Source organism: Cheilinus undulatus, linkage group 17, assembly GCF_018320785.1.
Source record: "Cheilinus undulatus linkage group 17, ASM1832078v1, whole genome shotgun sequence".
Taxonomy (NCBI): domain Eukaryota; kingdom Metazoa; phylum Chordata; class Actinopteri; order Labriformes; family Labridae; genus Cheilinus; species Cheilinus undulatus.
In genome coordinates this window covers 34882489-34904245 of record NC_054881.1, presented here as the reverse complement: position 1 = coordinate 34904245, position 21757 = coordinate 34882489, and the positions used below count along the sequence as shown (strand labels likewise).

At 38.8% G+C, this 21757-nt stretch overlaps 1 protein-coding gene and 1 long non-coding RNA gene across 3 annotated transcripts in view; one reads left to right on the top strand and one right to left on the bottom strand.

Annotated features, from left to right (window-relative positions):
• Positions 1-35: 35 nt before the first annotated feature.
• On the bottom strand, positions 36-8237 carry LOC121524975. The gene is made up of 3 exons (XR_005993184.1): positions 8138-8237; positions 5834-5954; positions 36-92 (listed from the first exon to the last, which is right to left on the bottom strand). It is a non-coding gene; the product is annotated as an uncharacterized LOC121524975 (long non-coding RNA).
• pdlim5b (PDZ and LIM domain 5b) overlaps positions 8221-21757 on the top strand; it is a 61387-nt gene continuing 47850 nt past the window's right edge. The window contains exons 1-2 of one of the 2 annotated variants that reach the window (XM_041810624.1): positions 8221-8355; positions 16754-16859. In XM_041810624.1, coding sequence (XP_041666558.1) covers positions 16761-16859 — 99 coding nt within the window. In that variant the 5' untranslated portion in view covers positions 8221-8355; positions 16754-16760. The remainder of the gene's footprint in view (positions 8356-16753; positions 16860-21757) is intronic. The other variant, XM_041810625.1, reaches the window with a different exon arrangement.

The window sequence follows — 21757 nt, the reverse complement described above, 5'->3', positions numbered from 1 at the left end:
GAAACTTACCAAATCTTCTCTGCCAATGCCAAACAGCTTATTATGCCACTGACTCTTGTTTGATGTTGTTTGGTGGACTGGATGATTGAAGCCTGAAGAAAGAAAAACATATTTGCAAGTTCACGATTTACTAATGTAACAAACAGGAGCCTCAGAAGTGTGTGGAAGAACCATATACAGCCAAAACAGCCTGGTACCTCCTCATGCTGATTACCAGCCTGGTCAGACACTGCTGTGGGATGGCATCCCACTCCTCAGACAGCATTTTTCACAAGTCAACCAGTGTGGTTGTGTTGGTCCCTCTGGCACTAAAGCTGTTCCCAAAATCACCCAAACCCCCAAGCTGATCCCACTATCGGTGCAGTAAATTAGCATAGCTTTCCCTCAGTCTTCTCCACACTTTGACCCTATGATCAAACTGCCATAAGCTGGATCTGGACTAATTGATGAACAAAACATTCCTCCACATGTTCAGGTTCCAGTGCACGTGTTGCTAACACCAGTGCAAACGGGCCTAACCGGAAAGGCCAGTCATGGCAGACTGTCCGTCTTCTTGGGGTGTCATCTACTTGGGATGCCCATGTCTCTGAAATGCCCCGTGTGGAACTTGGCCTTCAGTTTGGAGATGGTGCTAGGGCTCACTCCAAATGAAGCCACAACTTGGTTTTGCGGAACACCAGCTTAAAGTTTTTCTATTTCCAAGCCCTATCCAGAGCAGTCAAATGTGGCATGCTGATTCTTGGAGCTGACACCTACTGACCATGCTAGGAGGGCCCATGCTCACAGGTGCTGACAATCAGGTGCCTGATTGGCACCTGATTGTCAGCATCTGGGGGTTCCAGAAGCTCAAAACAAGAGTCAGTAGCAACAGCAGAGTAAAGACGGCCTTACACCTAACGACTTGTCCTCCGATTTCAAAGTCACATACAAAATTCCAAAGTCGGAGCGAAATCATGGAAAAACTTTACTGCCCAGAGCTGCAGTCAGATCTCTGCACCTGTTTGTTTGTATACCTTGTATGTTAATTCATAACAGGCTGACATGACAGGAGTGGTAAACCGCCATTAGGATTTTCAAAGTACAAGCCCAGTCTGTTCCTGTGGTGAGACTACTCGCATTTTCATATGGTACTTTTATTCTGAAGTGTTGCTGGGATAGTTCTTCAGTTGTTGCAGTAACATGCAAAGTTGCTTTGGTGTTTAACTTTCCTTTCATTTCTACACGATGTAAAGGATTTAAAGGGAACATATTATACCCTTTGAAGACAAGTTTATATTGGTCTCAGAGGTCCCCCAAAACATGCCTGTGAAGTTTGTTGCTGAAAAATGCTCTAGTATAGGATTTTTTCCTCTGTTTCAGCCCTTCTCAGAACGAGTCGTTTCTGTGTCTGTGGCTTTAAATGTTAATGAGCTGTCTGACTCCGCCCCTGACCACACCCCTCTCAGGGAATGGATACAGCACTCCTGATGTTACAATGTCACAGATACTTTTATCCAAAGTCAAGGACCTGACTGGGATTCGAACCATCAGTCTCCCTTATCAAAGTCAGCAGGGTAACACACTGAGCAGTCCAGCATCTCAGCTGGCAGATGAGAGAAAGATCAGGACACAAGGTGGAACCTTCTTCCAATTGGGGCGGGCCAACCAAACCTGCAGGCGGGGCTAACTCCCCACATGAGTCATAAGGGGAAATTCTGAAGAAGGGCTTGTTTTAGCTCGCATTTTCTGAAAGAGAGGGTGAAAGGGAATGGATTTTTCTAGTACTTGAGGGGATTGTGGACAGGCCAGGGGCACATATTTTGGTTAGAAAAGCCTGAAAAAGTGATTTTTTGCATAATATGACCCCTTTAAAAGCATCAGATTATAAGCGATATTGACTCAAATGTGATCTCCATCTTGTTTTACATCTTCTTGTCTGCTCAAAAATCATTGTGAATTTCCACCAGATGCATGATGGAAAATAATCTCAAAAGGAATCGTATTCTAGTCTTGTAGTCAGTGATCAGCAGTCTTTGCAAAATCTTATCCTGAGAATAAAAACTCAACTGCTTGCCGACAAATTAGCAAAGTCCTCAGGTGAAGGGCTGCCATAAGCTGCATTAGCAGGAAAGATTTGGATTTTTTTAATGGACGCAACCAAATTACTCAGCTCTGCTGCTCACCCAGCAAATGCATGTTCCTTACATGTGTGTCAGCATTTAAAATGAAAATAAATGGGCTTTCTAACAGTGTAAGATTTAATATCAAGAAGCCTTGTTACAACTTAAAATAATCAACCAAACACAAATTGCCTTACTTATTGTGCAATATTTACGACAAGATCTAAAGAAAGCAAACAAAATGGGAAATCCGTTGAATAAAATGTATGGATCTATGTCCACTTGGGGCTACCGTAGTAAGTTTAGGCACTCCAGTCTTTTTAAGTTACACTTTCATATATAGCAGTTCCTTCAGAAATAATGTTTTACACTTGTTGTGAAGCATTTTTTCACCAAAAGCCAACAGAGATTTAAGCAATACAGTACGTTATAAAGACATAAAGAAGCTCCGGTGAGGAGATTTTAGCTGGTTACAAAACAGTTCTGAAATTAATACTCATGTCTATATGGCCTACAATAGCAGATATGACAATTAGGAGAAGACAGTGATATCTGTGCCAGTTTTTTTTTTTTTTTGGGTAGACAGGGTCAGTGTCAGATTAAATGAGTCATGGCATACTGCCAAAAGCAACCTTTGATTATATTTTCTACTGCTGAGATTCTCATCAAGTGATGCATTTAACCATTAATAGAAATCAGAAAAGATATACGAGTGACTTTTTTTCCATAGGGGGAACCAAAATCAACACAAGCTGAAAGTTTCTCACTGGAGCTTTACATTCTAGAAATATAATAATCAATAATGCATGGTCATTCCTGGAATAGCAAAAGCACTAAAATGTGCAACTATTTTTATCATATCATTCTGCATTTGTTGCCCTTGGTGCTACTTTTATTTTTTTACCTAGAGTAGGTAACCATATTTCAATTTGTTGTGGGAGACATATTCTTATGGTGCACAAGATTTTATTTTTTCTCTGTTACTACTTCAGAGTAATGTGTCTTTATAACTTGCTGTAGCTCAGAAATCGTGGTTTCTTACACATTGTTTTCAGTTTTCCGTTGGTTTTATGAAGCATTTTGTTCAGCAGCCTATACATAATAAAACTGATTTGAGCTGTTACACATTTAAAAATTGAAGAAAATGCATAATGTTTTAAACATGCATTACAGTGCTTTATAATAGTGCCTGGCCAAAGTTAATAGAATTTGCAGATCTAATCAAAAGTCCTGCCAAATGGGGGCGATAAAGTTTCCTCTCATTCTCTCCTTTGGATCACATTTATTTTCTAGTTTTCAGCATAATAATACACACTGAAACAGAGTGGAGAGAAAAGGAAGAAAGTGAAAGGCATCTGGGCTAACAGATATCTCAGGCTGGATTTACAATCAGGAAATGCACAATTCATGTGATATAAACATCTGAGCTACAAGGATGACCCTAAGTCCATGAATAATATGGATCTCTTGAATGCATGACTACAGGCATTGTGGGGGTTCCTGTTCTAATCTATACATCCTATTTCATTCTTACTTATATTGTCATGTACATTTATCTAGACTGACACGTTACAGTGTTTTCTTCCTTCAAATTACACAGCGAGGAAGCTCTCCTCTGAACTGTCTTTGAACTTTAGAGTGCTTTTCTTATCCAGTTATGTAAAGATGATCTAAAGGTATGTATTGCCAGCTTACATAAAGGACTAGTAAGCTTCAGTGGTTCAACATGCAGAGGGGGATTTGGCCTTGGGCCTTCCCATCAGTTTCTAACCATATATTGACATGGCACACATGTGGCTGAAAGGAAGCTTATGAGAGCTGTGCAGCAGAAACAGCCAACAGTAATTAGATTATCTTACTGTCTGTGGAGAGTCAATGGTAACACCCAACAGGACATGCCTTTAAGCAGGGGAAATAAATTTGTGTTGATTCAACAAAACATTACAGTGCAAAAACTAAAGAATGCACTGCACATCAGAGCCGAAACAGATTATTTTGGCAGTCAGATGAAAATATTTCTAAGTAATGTTTATTTATGCAGTGACACAGCCAGGCGTTAAAACAGCTTTTGATTAAAAAAAAAAAAAAGGTGGCATATTCTGACCTAAAACCAAGGGATTAGGGGCAGGGTGTAAAAAAAGTGCATGCCACCCGCCAAATGTAGGCTAAGTGTTCACTGGCAGGTAAAATTTTAGGTCAGCTGCCTCAATGGCAGAGGACAGACTCAAAAAAAGATTCAGTGACAATGGATGTCTGATATCATTCAGTCAGTAATAAAGCAACCAAGGTTTTCATGTTTTCTATCATGTGTTTAAAAACAAATTACTGTCTTAACTAAATGATCAAAAATATCTAAAAGTACTTAGGTTAAAAAGAAATTCTGAGTTTGGTCTCTTACAGATAGATTAATTTTTAAATGAAATAAACATGTGTAAACCAAAAACATCTGTAATTGTAAAACTTTCTGGGAGAAAAGGTGTAGGCTATTTTCTGGAAAAAATCCAGGGGTGCCAATACTTTCATCCATGACTGTATACAACTTTATAATCTAAGAAATTTAGATTTTTTTTTCTCAAAAATTCACAGATCCTCTTTATTTTTTTCTCTTTAAGGTGGCCTTTATATGTTGTCGTACATTATTTTAAAATGATACATAAGTACATCTAATTTTCTGAGATCTTTGACACTTCTCCCAGGGATGCCCAGAGCCCAGGTAGGGAACACTGATTTAGAAAACAATTATTTATTGTAATTTCTTCACAGTATAAATTGTTTCAATAACTTTAATTCCATTCAACAGAACAGTCTATATTCTTCTGTTTAATGTGAAAATAATTGCCAGATGGAAGGGGAAGAAATCAAAACTGTTTCAAAAATGAATCGAAACCTTGGGGGCATCAGTTCCACATTGTTGTTTACACCAGGCTTGCCAATCCCTTTGTTGTAGACCAAACTCAGTAAAGCCAGGATTGAGGTGAAAACTATTAAACAACTATCAACCCTGACTACTGCTGTAATCTTTTGTTGTTTCTCTTTTTAATCAATATTGTTAATGTGCAAAAATCAAGCTGCTTTTTCTTCCCTGCCTTCAGTCGGCTCTATAAAAACCTCAGCCTCAGGCTTGAAGTCATGATGGTGTAGACAAGAAATGTGTCAACAAGTTAAATGACAAATTTCTGTGGTATGAACCTGCCCACAGAGTGCAGGGTTAACCATACACTTCATATCCTGAGGCCACACATTGTAAAGTAGCTTTAAATCCAGATTATGTGCTTTAACTGTAGAGGACGCACTTTCATCCTTGACCACTAGAGAGCGTACTTACACTATGCCACCAAACCCCGATCCTACAGCACTGCTGTGAAGCTGTTTAAAAGAAGACAATATTTATGATGCATTTGGCAATGACAGTTGTGCCTAACCGAATACATCTACAAAAATGAAAAATGTCAGAATTACACTTTAAAGCACAAATTTGACGCAAGGAGGCAAGAAGAGCCATCCACCCATCCATCCATTAGCTGCACCACTTATTCCATTAAGGGTCACAGACAGCTGAAGCCTATCCAAACTGTCATTGAGCAAGAGGCAGGGTACACCCTGAACCGGTCACGAGTCAGTCGCAGGTCTGACATATACAAACAACAGCCAGGCACTCTAAGACTCACGCCTAATTTATAGTCACCAAATAACCTAACCAGTATGTGTTTGGTCCTGGCAGGAAGCTGGATTACCTGGAGAGAACCCACGCATGCATGTGGAGAACATGCAAACTCCACACAGAAAGGCCCGACCATGAAGCAAACCAGGATCCCTCTTGCTGTGAGGCAACAGTGCTAACCCCTGTACCAGAAGCTGAACATGAGAGATGGAAAAGAAAAAAGAGAGATACATAAAAATCAGTACAAAACCTAGACAAAAATCTAAAACTGCTATCACGTCATATATCTAAAAAGAATTGAATAATCCCTCTAATGCAATCAATATTTTATGGCAGTAATGTGTTTTAGCTTGAATGAACTAAACACACCCTCTATTTGCTTAGTGCTTCATTCAGAGTTCACACCAGTGCAGTTCAAGAGTAACTGATGGCCACTGGTGACTTGCAGTACTGTAGGTTGGCATGTGACTTGTCTGTCTTGAATACCTGAAGCATTTAGTGGAAAGAATGACCTCACTGTTCACTGAGGCCTTGTCAAATGTAAAAAAAATATTTCTTTTATAACATCATGAAGACCTACTATAGTTTTGTTTCTCCTCTTGAGCACAAAAATCTCAATTTAAGCCAAAACATCAGACTAAAAAAAAATCAGTATTTAAAGATTTCTAAGGGCATACTGAAGACAGACTTGTTAACAAGTCAGGTCTCTCACAGCAAGAAGGCCCACTTGTGAGAAGATATATTGTGACAAAGTTCTAAGCCAAATAAAAATAGGTCATTTAGTTTCTAAAAAGTAAAGCATGAATATCAACATTTTTATAATGTATATGCTGTTTCCAATAAAATAAGGGCTTTAAATGTTTTAAAGTTATTACAGTGTCTTGCATTTGACACAATGCCCACATTACTTTAAAGCAGGTTGTATTTCCTAGCTGCGAAGCCTAAGCAGACTAAAATGCATTTACCTGTTACATGGCTGACACAGCCAAATGAAAAGTTTGGGCTTGGGCATTTACATTGAATTCTATGGTGCCAAAAGTAAACATACAAACAGGTTGACCTGTGACATAAAAATCACTATCAACTACACTAAATAGTAACAACATTAAACAACATGTGAAAATGAAAATCAAATGACCAGCCCCACTAAGCACAGAAATAATCCAATTTGCTCCATGAAACCGTCATTCAAAGACTGAACAGAGTCAACAAAGGACAGAAGTGGACCCTGAGTCTTGTTAAAATGATCAGAACAACCTCTTGTGCTGTACTTTAGCTTCTCTACATAAAGTAAGACATTAGATCTCCCAGCCATGAAAGGAGATGGAGATTTTTTGGTCCTTTTAATTTAGTAAAATACGCCTGCGGGCTGCAAGAAAGGAGAAGGGAGGAAAACAAGCAAAATCTGCAGGAACACCAAAAATACAGATCAGTGGGCTGGGAGCCACTGGTTGTTTAAGGGCCTTCGATAAAGTGTCATGGAAGGAGGACCAAGCGAGCTTTTATTCCCCAGGTATTCCTAATAACTAAAGGGGTCAAAGCTAATATTATTAATTTAACCACATTTGAGATGAATCCATGGCCTGAAGGGTGAGACAGAATTGTGTTGATGGGAGAATCCGGTGGTTACTGAGGAGAAGGAGGAAAGTTATTGTGAACAAAGTTGTTCACTTGAAAATATCCAAATAAATGGGATTTGAGTCAACTTTAAATGACTTACTTTTTACTTTTACTTGAGTAGATAAATAGAGCAGTACTTTTACTTCAACTTAAGTATGTTTTAATCAAAATAACTATAATACACTTGGTACAAAATTCTAGTACTTTTTCCACCTCTGCTGGTAAACCACAAAAAAAGCATAAAGCCTGCACTTCCTGTCGCCATCATTCCCCCTGCCAAAAACTAACTGTTAACTTCGGGAGATGGGTAATTTTTGAATACTCGTCCCTGAAACAAACTGTTCCAGCTAAATGTATCTTTCTGTATACAAAAACAAAGCTAAAGCTTTTAAAATAGTTCCTAACTTAGGAGTTAGGGTTTACTTGGTGTTAGGAAAAAATTAAACCTAGCTAACATCGACACTTTAAGCTAACCTTTAAGCTAACCATCAAAGCAGAAGCCGGGATTAGCTAGGTGGACAGCAAGTTTCAAGTGTGGGCTTGTTAAACTATTTAACCGCAGTAAAAGCACCTTTTTAAATAGCTGGGAGGGTTAAGCTACGTTTTAATATGTGTTGAGTTGACTTAATTCATTAAGATTGGTGTTTTATTAGTCTGAACGGGGCAACCGCATTTTGACTTCCGTACGTTAACCCTAAACCCCTCGTGACGCAGTTTGTTAAACGGTGCTGTAGGTTTATTCTCTACTACCACTCACCTGTACTTGCTCCAGCTTGTGACAAGCCCATGCCTGCCAGTTGCCTTCAGTCAACAACTTCACACACTCCGCTGTGAACCCTCCTACCGGCAGCCAGATGGGGCTGGCTTATATGCGGAAGTCTCAGTTCCGCTCAGTCCAGTTCACTTCGAATCTGAGAACAGACGGACTAAAGTCACGCTTCTCCACTCACACCAGACCCGGCTTCACAAGGCAAGGTGAGTACTGTACTGACGGTATGACTTAAAGTTTAGAAATAGTGACAGAAAATAAGTGTTTTGTACCGCTATGATTTCAATGTGTTATGTTTCCGTTACAAACTTAAAATTACAATGATAAACGGATGAAATATGTGGCGGATTTATAACTTTTAAAACATGAGAGAAAACAATTTCTTATACAGATCCCCAACATGATGGTATTTTTTGCTTGATTTGAAAGCATTAATTGATACCTTAAGTATTAAAAGGGCGCTCAAAAGTTACACATGCGTTTGTGTTACACCCACTGACAAATTAAGGTTCCGTGAGAGAAAAAAAAAACAAAAAAAACAAAAAAAAAAAACAGCAGAGCTTGGTGTCACAGACGCTACTGTGCGTAAACACCCGAGTGAGCTCGACCTGCACAGTTATCACTTTGTCCCATGACTACACCTGGAGCTTACCCTAGTAGTTAAACCCTTTTGAATGGTCTAGAGTAGACTCACTATAATGTAAGACGCTGCTTCTGGAAAGTTGTTCATGCACACTGAATGTGTCACATGCTTTTACAACATTTGTAATTAGCCTGTGGGCTTTAAGTGTCATTTTGGAACAAACTGTGTCACCTATACTGGGTTAAACAAGGATATTGATACAACTGACTTGCAAAAATAGCCTGATCAGACAAAAATATTACATTTCTGTTACTTATTTTTAATTTATAGTATTGTATTAACATGAGTGAAGTACAGTACATTGTGTAAACATTCCCCACTCTTTGAGTCAACATATCCTGCAATGATGTCACCAAGTCACATTGTCTCCTGAAGCACTGTGAAAGCATGACGTCTGAATCGAATAATACTTTTTATGTTCACCAGAACTCGGAGATATTTCCTTCCTGATACCTAAAGAGCATTTTAAGGAAGCATGACTCCACGCACAATGGAGGGGGTCATTGAGGTCAGAGCAGTGAATGGCAGATTGCCCACGACTGCTGGTGAATCACATTTAAAAAAGCCTTTGTACTGATATTTAAAGATGTATTTCTCTGTCAGCCATGACTTGAAAGTTACTCCATTTTTGAGCCCCACTCTACGAAAGTCTTAATATAAAATCAAAAGCATTTAATTTAGTATGAGACAAGCATATGTCAGCATATGAATAAGATCAGTACACTTGATATAACATAACATATAAGTAAGTGAGATCATAGATAACAAAGCCAGCAGGCGTCCTTTGTGTTATGCTGAAAGAATAGTGTTTTATCTCCTCTTTGGTGTGAAAGTGTTGATGTACCAAGCACAATAAAGTGCCTTAATGACGGGAACTTGAAAGATAAGCCCCCGTGTGGAAAATAACCAGAGTTAATGCTGTAAATAGTGTAGAGAAGTTTTGATGTGGGTGCTGCTGCTGATGGAACACTTGTGCAGAGCTCAACGGTTTCCTCTCTTGTTTGGGAACATTAAAGGTGTGTCTTCTCACGTCTGTGCATGATATCATTAGAGATTGCACAACAAGCAGGGACATGACATGAGCCTTAGGTTTCTTCTCTCCATATTAGGAAGAGAAACGCTGATATGAGAGTCCATGACTCGTCCCTTAAAAAAAATCAATGCTTTATCTAGCCTATACCGAGATTTCCCAGTTGACTTTGAAATCTTATACGAAGACAGTCTCTTGTGAACAAATGCCATAGTTGTTACAGAGCTATCGAGAGCAATTTCTTCCTCAAGGGCTGTTTTTAATGATGGGAGTGTGTCCTCAAGACATGACCCTTGGCTCAGAGATCTTTGTATAAAACTTGTGAAGTTGACATTAAAGTATTTATGTCCATTGTGTCTGGTGTCACCCCAGAAGATTAAGTGTTTGACAGCTCTCCCACTCCACAGGTGTAGACTCAAATGTAATGACAAACATACCTCGCAGGCAGTACTGTGTAAGATTTAGATGAGTTCCTTTTTCTGCTGTTCGGACTTCAGCTTTCATCATTCTGTATTCACGTCACTGTTGCTGAGTCAAGCTGCCTTTGGCATATGAGCTTCTTTGTAGGGTTGTTAATGCTTTTGATCATTAGGTACTTTTTGACCGTGTCTTCTAAAATGATTCAATCTCTGTCATTTTAATGTTGAATTGGTTTGAAAAGCTCAGCAACTAACAGGCCCACAGGAGAGGAATAAATCAATCAAAATTTTCAGGCAAACTCCTGCACACAGTCTAAATTGCACAAAACATTGGAAAAACCCTCAATACTAAAATGCTAAATAAAAATAAGTAAGCAAAAATACTAATTTCTGCCTCCCTAGGATATTGTTTTTTGCCATGGTATCAAAACAAGTATTGCTATTATCTGAGTTTTACTAGTATCATATTCATATTTACTGTTCTGGTATTTGGACAATCCTAATAGCTGTCTGAATAACATTGTTCATCCAAAAATCCACTCTCATATAATATAAAACATATCTGTTCACATATTTGAAAATGTAGTTCCATCTAAAATCAGTGTTGTTCCAATACCAGTATCAGAAATGTTTCTAATAAAGGTTTTAATCCTGTTTAACGTCTGGTTTCTTCTTTGACAAAACAGTAGCAAGCTTAACAATAACACACATTACCTCCACAATTTACTGCAACCTCTGAGACCTAAGCAATTTTTTATAGTTCTGTCTTGTCTGGACTTTTTTGTCTTAAAAAGCTTGTAAAACATCAACCATGTGGTGCACAGTCAAGCACTAAACATCTTTTTTTAAGGACAACCTGGGCTTTAAAAATGTGTGTGCTGCAGCATTATCACTTGAATTTTATAAAAAGTTATGAGACTTTAAAGGCAAAAGAAAAAACTTAATGGATATTAACAGTCAAAGTTTTTTAAACGTATTTGACATCGTAAACGATATTGTCTTGGACAATGATATTGACTTGGACAACCTTGTTCTCCCATGTCTTGGGGACCAAAAAGTGAAAAAATAATTATTCTGTGACAACAAGTCTTCAAAATATGCACAATGTACAAAAAAATGTCCTTGCACTTTTTAGAACTTGCTACTTTTGAGTCATTATGAACAGCAATTCCTGTCTACAGAGAGGCAAAGGGATACGTCACAGTCTCTCTGTGTCTCTTTCTCCCCATTTAAACTCCTCAGGCTGTCTCATCCAGTTTCAAAGTGTTGAAGCATACACAGTTTGGCAAAGCATGACATGATGTTAAAAGACTGCCATTGGTTGTCAAAGCCCACCACAATGCATTGTGGTAAACATTATGGTGGCTAATGCTAAAGCTAGTGACAGGAACAATTGAAGAACGGATTAAAAAATGCATAAAAAAGGCGTTCAGTGTCAGAGTTAGTGGTGTGGATTTAATCTTTATACACCCAGTAAGTCACCCAAGCTCCAGGCTGGCTAGAAACAGCATGATTTGCAGGTTTGTACCACAAGCTGGTAAACAATGGCTGCTGGTGAGGTGATTATTTCTGATGTACAAACAGAGGCAGTTTTTACCAGAATTGGAAAACATTTCTTTATTAAAACAAAGAGCAGAAGTGCACTGAAAGATGTTTTTACTCTTTTCCTGACTGGCTTCTGCATGAGTTTGATTCACCAACTGGCTCCACTGATGTTGAGCAGCAACAGTGGCTACTCATGTTTTGTTGTTTACTCACCAGGGCTGTGCACACCCACTATGTCATACGTCTTGTCACCCTGATTGGCCTGTAATGAATGTAACAAACAGAGTGTTTGTTCAACCACCCTCCAAGAATGGTTTCTAAAGGTTCTGTCCCTCCTCACAAGACTATGGACCGTTGCCCAGGTGGATGTGAATTAAATCTCATGTTATGAATAAATGAAAGTGCATCTGTCGTGTCAGGCTAGTACGTAGTATTTTTGATGTTAAGTCTTATCCTGCTACCTTTGGTAGGCAAATGTGTTGAATCTTTACATAAATCAAGCAGGCTGTCAATCACTGCCATAATTGAGATTAGCTGATCTCACGCAAGCCCTCATCAGCTGACAGCCAGCTGATTTGACTAATCGCTCTCATGCTGCTTGTCTGGCTACACTCTGCCACTCTCTCTGCAAGCTGCTCTAGCAACCCTCTTCCACCCCAGCTCCTCATTCAATCTGCTTCTGACTTAATCAGTGTCATTCTGTTGTCACTCTGCTCTGCTTTGGGTTCTTGTTGCGTCTCTCCCTGCCTTAGGCTTTCCTTATTGGCAAGGGAAGAGCAGGAACGTGAGCTGTTCCTGCTTATTGCTGTCCTCGTAGGCTCGTGGAAGGACAGGGAGATCCCAGAACAGCCACAACGCCAAATATAATAAGAGCAACTAGAAAAGCACTCAGAGAGCGCAGACCTCTGCCATCAGCCCTATCTCCCAGAGTGAAGAATCCTTTATAAAAATTCCTGGATCCATCCCCATGTGCCCCCACCAAGGCATTCGCTGATTACTCTCTCCCCGGTGGGGTGGAAACACGGTGAGGCAAAGCATTGGCTTCACTATGGGTGGACTGTCAGGGCAGAAGTATTTCCTGCTGGTGCCAACAGATTGCACTGACAGTCTCACCCGTGGTCTCACTGGACGACTGGAAGTCATGGCAGAGGGTGAATATTCCTCTATTCCTACCAGCATTGTGAGTATTCTCGCTACAATTCGCTGTCTTTCTCTCTGTTACACTCCGACTCGTCTCCTCGACCGGGCGTGCATCTTTCAAACTCTATAAACTCCAAAACTTAGAATAGAAACACACCCAAAATGCTGCTGGGATTGAAGTTACTCATGTCCACCATCTCCTGGTGTAAAGTGGTAACAGCGCAGAACTCCGCCATTAGCCCTATCTCCCAATAGTACAGAATCCTTTAAAAAAATTCCTGGATCCAGACGGTGATCCGGATCAGTCCCAAAATCTAATCAGTTCTTCCTTATGCCATTTCTGACATTTCCTGAAAATTTCATCAAAATCCATTCACAACTTTTTGAGTTATGTTGCTAACAAACAAATGAACCCGATCACATAACCTCCTTGGCGGAGGTAATAAGTGCTAATCAATAACTACTAATAGATAAATATTTATAGCTGCAAATCATGTGTGTTTCTTGAAAGCGGCCCTGACTGAACTGCTCTTCCTGCAGTATTTAATAAAAAACAATATAATCTGTCCAACTTGGATGTTTCTAAGCAAAGCTTCTGCTCATGTAAGCTTGGCTAAGCTTGTATTTTTGTACTTTGCTTGTTTAAAGTATTAAGAATCCCTACGTTTGCTGAGCAAACAACCATAATCTCAATCATGTCACATACATAGCTGTGAAGGAATGACCATAATACATATTTAATTGAATAGCTACTTGATCATGTCAAACCTGGTTGGAGTCTAGATAGTAGATATCTGTGTTGAAGGTCAGTACATTCTACTCATGTCTTGGGACACCTCAAACCTGTGTCACCTTGAAGACGGAGGCAGCTGTCTTCATTGCTTTCTTATTATAGACCTGCATATTCTTCGTGTGGGCATGTGTGTATTTTTAAATGGGTGTAGTAGATCGATTGCAAAAGTGTGTGCTCTTCAGGTGTTCACCCCCTCCTTATCGTTTGTAGTTTTATTTTGTCCCCTCTTGCCCATTTTTGTGGTTTCTTTAAAGAGCATGTTCCCCTGCAGGCGTGACAGTGAGACTATACGTAGGGAGGCCAGCCCTCTGATTTGATGTGCATCTCCTACAACTGACCAGGTGACGAGTTGGAGCAGGTGGTGCTGCATCCCTAAGGGAAACTGTGACGAAGGCATGACTTACAACCTCAAAATGACAGGCCTCCGGGAAGACAAGGCGTTAATGTTCTTGAAATACTCATCAGAAAAGTATGTTCCCTCTGCACTGCCCAAGAGTGTGAACATTTCTTCATTTTTTCTTGTAAAATTAATTTAATTACTTAGTCTCCTTACTTTTTCCAGAGCCACAAATAACAAAGCAGATATTTAAACCTTCATCACATGGGGAATAGTTAAAAACTCATAAATTCACACCCAGTTTTATTTACTGTCTCAACCAATTTGCTCCAAATAAACACTAGACTATAAAACATAACATCTGACTTTAAAGGTCTAACTGCCTTCATGTTTCCAGTTCCTCTTTTAGAGTAAATGCTCATAATATTTAACACCTGACTGATGATTTTGTCTCCACAGTTCCCGCTCTCCTTTTCATCTATTGTGCGTTACATGTGACTCTTGTGGGTCAGTCTGTGATGTCATGTTTTCATGTCAACATACTCCTGTCCTGTTGGCCAAGGCAGAGGTGATATGTGTCCAAATGATCTGTTTTATTTCACACAGACAGATCCACTCCCATCTATTAGCTAAATACTCTTACCATACTTAGAGAGGGAGAGAGAGAGAAAGCCACTCTCTGCCAGTATGGTATACCAATTTCCTCAACCAACCTAATAAATTCAGCATTCACTTAAAACATAACATATGACTGCACTTAACCCTGGTCTCATTTCTAATAATAAGCCTGCAGCTTTGATTTTTCAGGGGAAAAAAGAATGCATGAAAGACAGGCTTGAACCAGTGAAACTCAATAGGGCATGAAATATTTCACCACTGCACATCGTCTTTGCAAAGTGGTTCGGAGAATTTCATGAAGAGAACTGATGATGCCATATATTTCAGTGATTTATTTTCTTGCATCTGTTTTTTCGTTATTTCCCTCGTGTGCTATAAAACCATTATGCCTGTAGTTTTGCAGCCTATGGGAAAAGCTGTACATTTTTTACATACATTATCACCATAGTATCATTTTTTTGACAAGAATGTGTGGTTTGTCTTGGTCTGGTTACTGTTGTCATAACAGAACTTTCACACGCCGTGAGGTCAGTGAAAGGACACTGATGAAAAGTCCAAAGTGCAGTTTCAGTCACAGATCTAAAGTAAACAAATGATAGTCAGTGCTTAACATCTGGGGCTTATCACAACCTCAGTTTCATATTCTATTTAATAGAGATGTGCAGCATTTACTCTTTATTTAGTCTGCAGAGATTTCCTTATAAAGGTGGCTCTTTATAGTTTGTGTTTTTATCAAACAGCTGTAGTATAACTGGGTAATCCATTGATGATTTTAACTCTATCAGGGGTAGCTGTTTAACAAATGCTGCAATTCACACCACATCATAAGTGTGTGCTTTGAATTATAGTTAGGACAAAATATTAATTGATAATACACTGTTGGAAAGTCTGTTTTTCCCAACACAAAAAATAGATCCAACCAACATTCCCATGATAATGAAGTTAGCCACATATTTCTTACTGTGTCACATATCATATGTCATGTAATGTATTGGGTATTTTAACATGTAGTTTACTATGTATTGTACTGTTCATAGTATCTAAACATATTGAGTATCATATCAGGAGATTTCATTGTATCAAATATTTTATCGTATCCTATCCCTATGCATTGTATCATATTGTACAGTATCATGATATTGTGAGGTATCATTTTGCTTCATATCATATTCAGTCACACTGTGATGCAAGTTTTTATCCTTACACAACAGAGTGATTATGTAAAGTTTTTCATTTTACAGTGCCTTATACTGGAAACGGTCAGCTTTCCTAAATGCCAGTCTTGACTACACACTCGTTGTACATTACTATGCTGGAAATGGGGCTGAACGATTTGCAAAAATAATCTAATTGCAATTTTTTTCCCAAATATTGCAATTGCGATTTAATATGCGGTTATTCTTAGGTCAATCTTCTGTATTTTTTGACAAATTCAAGCAATAGAAAATTTCATAAAGAAGACCATGTGTATTGAAAGCAATTGAATTATTACCAAAGCAATTAATCCATAGACGTATGAATCTGAATATGGGGGTGCAACAAGCTTTAAGCTATAAAGGAGGTGACTGGGGTGGGGGAGGTGAGGCTGGCTACCAGCTGATCGCAGCTGGGGTATGACTTTCGTGAAGTAACACTTCAACAGTTTTAGACAGAATGAGATCACTTTTTTTTGCTCTTGTTTCAAAAATGATTTCTTTTGCTTTGTTTAAAGGCATTATCATTTTTATGTCACTCATTTTGATTAAGAAAAACATACATAAAACACTAAAAGGAGGATTTTTGTCAACCATTATAAAAAATTGACAATAGTTTTATAATGAGCATAAAATCTCAGCAAAAAAAGATTTATTAAACTGGTATTTTGACATATTTTAAGTTAAAGAAACATTGCAAACTGCAGCAGGCCATATTGCGATTTAATCTAATTTGCAATTAATTGCCCAGCCCTAGCTGGAAACACACAGTTTGTTTACATCCTCCTTTTTTCTCTCTCTTGTTTCTGTGATATCAGTGTTTGATTTTGTATCCCCATAGTTTCATGCATGCTCTGATTTTAAATAATTATTTTTCCATCCATAGGTGAATCATGAGCAGCAGCTACAGTGTCACCCTGGCTGGCCCTGCCCCCTGGGGGTTTAGACTACAGGGAGGGAAGGACTTCTGTCTGCCCCTCACTATCTCACGGGTGAGTTGAACACACATAAACACACATCACTTTCATACCCTTCACTCCACGGCGGTCACCTCTGAGGAATGTCGTTCATGTTCACAATGCTGTTTGCCTAGTCAGTGATGAAAGTGTGTGTGCCATTCATCTCCTGTGTCACACTCAATGCTGGATTTAGACACCTCGTGTAATAGTTCAGGGCCTTTGTCACTCAGACCTCCCTGAGTGATCCTGATCTCTATCACACCAAGGCTCTGAGTATTGTCAAAATAATGTTACATAACTGACCTGTAACCAAAACATCCGTCAAATTAGAAAATCTGTTGAATTTCTCTGACGGCCTCTCAGGATATGTTCTGAGGATTAGTTTGAAACTTGTTAATGGCTTCTGTCATTCAGATGAGGGATAGTGCTAAGTGTCCTGACCTTTTGCTTGGCGTTAGTCCTGATGGGAGGCACAGGAGATGGTGAAATAATCAGCCTGCAGTGGAACCATCTGAAACTGTCCTCAAACTGTCCATCTGGTTTAAACTCTCCAAAGCCCGAGTGGTCTGTAATAACTATTTGTGACTTTGGACCACATAAACTATGAAGCTTGAATTTCACTCTGGCTGACCAGGTTCTGTTGGGCCCTTTGATGAGAGACTGACTGGTGGAGGGACTACTGTTTGAAAAGCAAGCTTGTTTATAAGACAAGTCCAGCCTCAGCCTAAACATAGTTACACTGTTTATTTTTGATTGGTGTAGGCTCTTCTATGCTAAACACTGTGATTGCTGCACAATAAAAACAACAACTACCACCTGGTGGCTATATGCCTCCACAAGGTATACAATTGCCAGATTCAAAGTGTAGTGGTGAATCAAGCAGAAACTGGGCTGAGCTGTTTTTTTTTTTTCTTTTTTTTTTTTTGTGGTAGTGTGATTGGTAGAAATCCTACTGCTTCAGTGGTGTGGGTGCATGTTTTGTAGAAAAACTTTTGATGACCGACAGAGCTAGTTTTCTAAGTGTATGGGGCTCAAATTGATGCATGAAATGACCTTTGACCTCTACTTTTGAATCAGATCATCCTTGAGTTAGGGTCAGTTTTTGGGATATTTCACTATGTGGACAAAAGTATTCGGCTGCCTGCACATTACACATTGCACATTTAATATGGAGTTGGCCCCTCTTTTGCAGCTGTAATAGCTTCCACTCTTCTTGGAAGGCTTTCCACAAGATTTTGGAGTGCCTGTGGGAATTTGAGCTCATTATTCCGTAGAGCATTTATGTTGGACAAGAATGCCTGGCCTGCAATCTCTGTTCCAGTTCACCTCAAAGGTGCTCGATGTGGTTGAGGTGAGGACTCAGGGTTTTTCCCCACCAAACTCATCAAACCATGTCTTTATAGTCCTTGCACTGGGGCACTGTCATGTCGTAATAGAAAAGGACCTTCCCCAAAACTTCCACAAAGTTGGAAGCATAGAATTGTCCAAAATGTCTTTGAATGCTGCAGCATTAAGATTGGCCTCCACTGGAAATAAGGGGCCAAGCCCAAAACCTGAAAAACAGTCCCATACCATTATCCCTCCTCCACCAAAGTTCACTGTTGGCACCCTGCATCCTAAACACTTGTAGGGATCCTATTAAATGTATGTGGAAATTTTCTGATGGTTATTGCATTGTACAGATCTATTTAAAGCTGTAAAGTACTAACTTTCTTCCAATCTCATTAATTCATAATGGCTGCCCCCAAATTCCTGACCCCCAACAGACGTTCATTATTACATGATTGCAAACAACCTATGATTTACTTTAGTAGGTCCGCACATGATGTTTTGACCTACCAAATTTTGTGCATGTACTGTGAAGGTGAAGCCCACTGCATGGCAGGGATTTCTTTGGGGAGAAATTTTAACAGAGTTTAATGAAGCAAATTTGACAAACATTAACTCCAGTCCCGTTTAGGAACCCCTCCAGCGTGTGGGAATAGAAATGATCTTTTAAAGATGTTTCATCCCTTAAAAATGCAGTTAATTTGGATGCATAAGGAAGAAAAACAATCCTCTGATTAGAGCCCTGCGCTGTTTTGTAGAGACCTTTCTTTTTGTCAAACAGGATTAAAAATAGGAAGCTCGTCCTCTACTCATGAAGCCCTTGCTTTGACAACATCCCAGGCTGCAGCAGAATGAGCCGTGCTACTCAGTTCCTGCCACTTCCTGTTATGTAATTGTAATCTCAATGTCACGGCCAAGGTCAGTGACTCTGTTTATTTGTTGTGGGCAGGATCAGTTTCAGAACCGTGAAGGCTACGTGTGGAGAGGAGGAGTGACTTTTCTCAAGTGGAAATACGACCCTCTCTAAGAGTATGAAAGGCCAGAGGAGCTGTCCAGACTATTTTTAAGCCTTGCCACTATGATAATGATGGAATGCAGGACATTATGTTGTCAAATTGGTATGTGGCTGTCAGTAGGCATCTTAACATCATATCTAAAGACAATACAAGAATGAAGCACCAACACATGCCTGCCTGATTAGATATCACTGCAACTTCAAAAACAGAAAAAGTCCAGCCTTTAAACAGAGAGGAAAGAGAAAAGATCAGAATCAAACTGGCCATGTGCCTATACTCTGCCCTTTGAAATTTTGCATTCACCTTAAGAAACACAAGGCCGACATCTGCTCAAAATACCTCTCTATTTTAAACAACTCACTGCTGTTTCCCTTTCAGTTCTTGAGCACCCACAAAGGTGCCCGAAGCTTATTTGTCATTCAGTTGTTCCTATTTAGACTTGAATGTTGCTAGAGCTCAAGTGTGAATTAATGACAACAAGTTGTCAGCTCATATTGTTCATATACACACAGCTATAAAAATGCTGAGACAATAAGAAACAGATGGGCACCTGTACCCTGAAAGTGCATTTCAAGATTTAATGTCCTCTTCTGCAAGAGAGTTTCAAATATATCAGGACAGGCGAGTCAGAAAAGGTGCCAAGATGCCAGGCAGGAGCCTTGAGTCTCTTGAATCTCCAAGTTCTTGTAATGTGATGGTTAGATTGAATTGATTTCTTCATTTTTGTGGATTTTGGTGGCAGAGAGCTATGAACCATTAATGTTTTGAATATCCCTTATGTCCTGCGTTGAGTCATCCGTGGTCTGGAGCGTGCAAAAGTACTGCTGATTTGGGCAACATGACTCTCAGAGCTTTCTTACCATCACATTTGTTGGTTAGAGTCATTCCTCTGACATAGTTTCATCCCAGTGCATGACCAATGAGTAGCACCATAAACTGCACAGACATCTTATTATTGTCCTGGCACTCGATAAAATGCCCCTTTTGTCTATTTTCTCTAAGTGCCAAATAGATAGGGCTGGGCACTGGCAAGGACCTCACAGCTTGATATGGCAGGTTATGATATGATACAATGTTGCCTTATGCAGTGAAATAGGATTTGAAGCTGTATGATGCGATACATAAGGTACCATGCTGTGTTAGGGCAACCCTAAATGAATAAATTATAAATTATATTATTTATTATTATATTATAATAATTATATTATTATAATAAATTATTATCTCTATATATTTTGTTTTATTTTTCTACTGGTTATTTTCATCCATTTTACTCTAAATCTGGTGTTCACAGTCTGGAGGATGTTTGTAGTTGTTTGTTCTATTGTCTGCTGTCTTTTTGTACATGTTGCACATGTGTCTAAAAAAAGAAGGGCACATTGCTGACCCGCTGTACATTTACTTCTGTACAATTGTATGATGCCTGGACCTGCTCTAATTAAAACATTTGATGACAATAAAGACAATACGTCTTTATAGTTAATACAGTACCTTAGGACTCAGAGGGTTCAGATGATCTGTAAATTTAGATTGAAAAAGCAGAAACTTTGGGGGGTAAACCAAGTTTCTTAACATTATAAAGTGGGATACTTACAAGAAAACAAACTCAGAATTTCCAGGTTTATAAAGTTGTTAATTCACTGGGGAAAAAACCCTCAATGTGTTTAAAAAGTTTCCTTTTTTCATTAGAAACTCAACATTTTCAAGTTTTTAAAATCATAAATTTATGATATTGTAAAGTCAAAATTTTAAAGTAAAAGTAAACTTTTAAAAAAGTGTTTGGATTTTCAACTTTTTTACTTCATAATCTCAAAATTCAAAGTCTAACATCCCCTACATTTGGGGCTTTTAAAGTAAGAAAATCATTGATCTTATGTCTCATGAGAAACGAACTTTTCAACTGGAGGATTTCATGTTTGTCCTTGAAAATTAGCAGATCCTCTTTATTATTATTTTTCTAGAGTGGCCCTAGTACACAGTCCTAATAACGAATCGTTATTACATAGATCTTTCAGGAACAAATGTATGTAGGCCTACTATGATGGGATTTTGACTATGAAGACAAGTGTTTTTTTCCAACAATGAGTCCAGTGTTAAACCTATGATACTTGTAATGGTTTTAAACCTGTAACTAGCACTGCAACAGAGTGGAATTTCATTAAGCAGTCATTATCCTGAACTTTCTTCCTAGCTGCAGACAATCCTTGTACAGAAAAAATTGCAGGACACTTACAAATTAAGTTGAAAACAGTTTAACAAAGGCATAATTGCATAATTTTCCCACAAATATGATAAAAACTTTCATTTGAATATTCTGTCTCAACTATGAACACAATATGTCTGATAGATGTAGCCCACTGTTCAAGCTAAAATAAAACAATAAAGTTTGTGTGCAACTTTTGATACAGTTTTACTCTAAAATATCAGATCTGTTTGTGTATGGAAAACATCAGCATATGCATATCATATTTTGAAACATCTGGCAGTGATTTAAAATTAACTCTGGCTCCTTTATTAAATGAATGAGAGAAAATCTCATGCTCTGCAGAGCTATTTTAAGGCTCATTTCAGACCAACAATGATAAA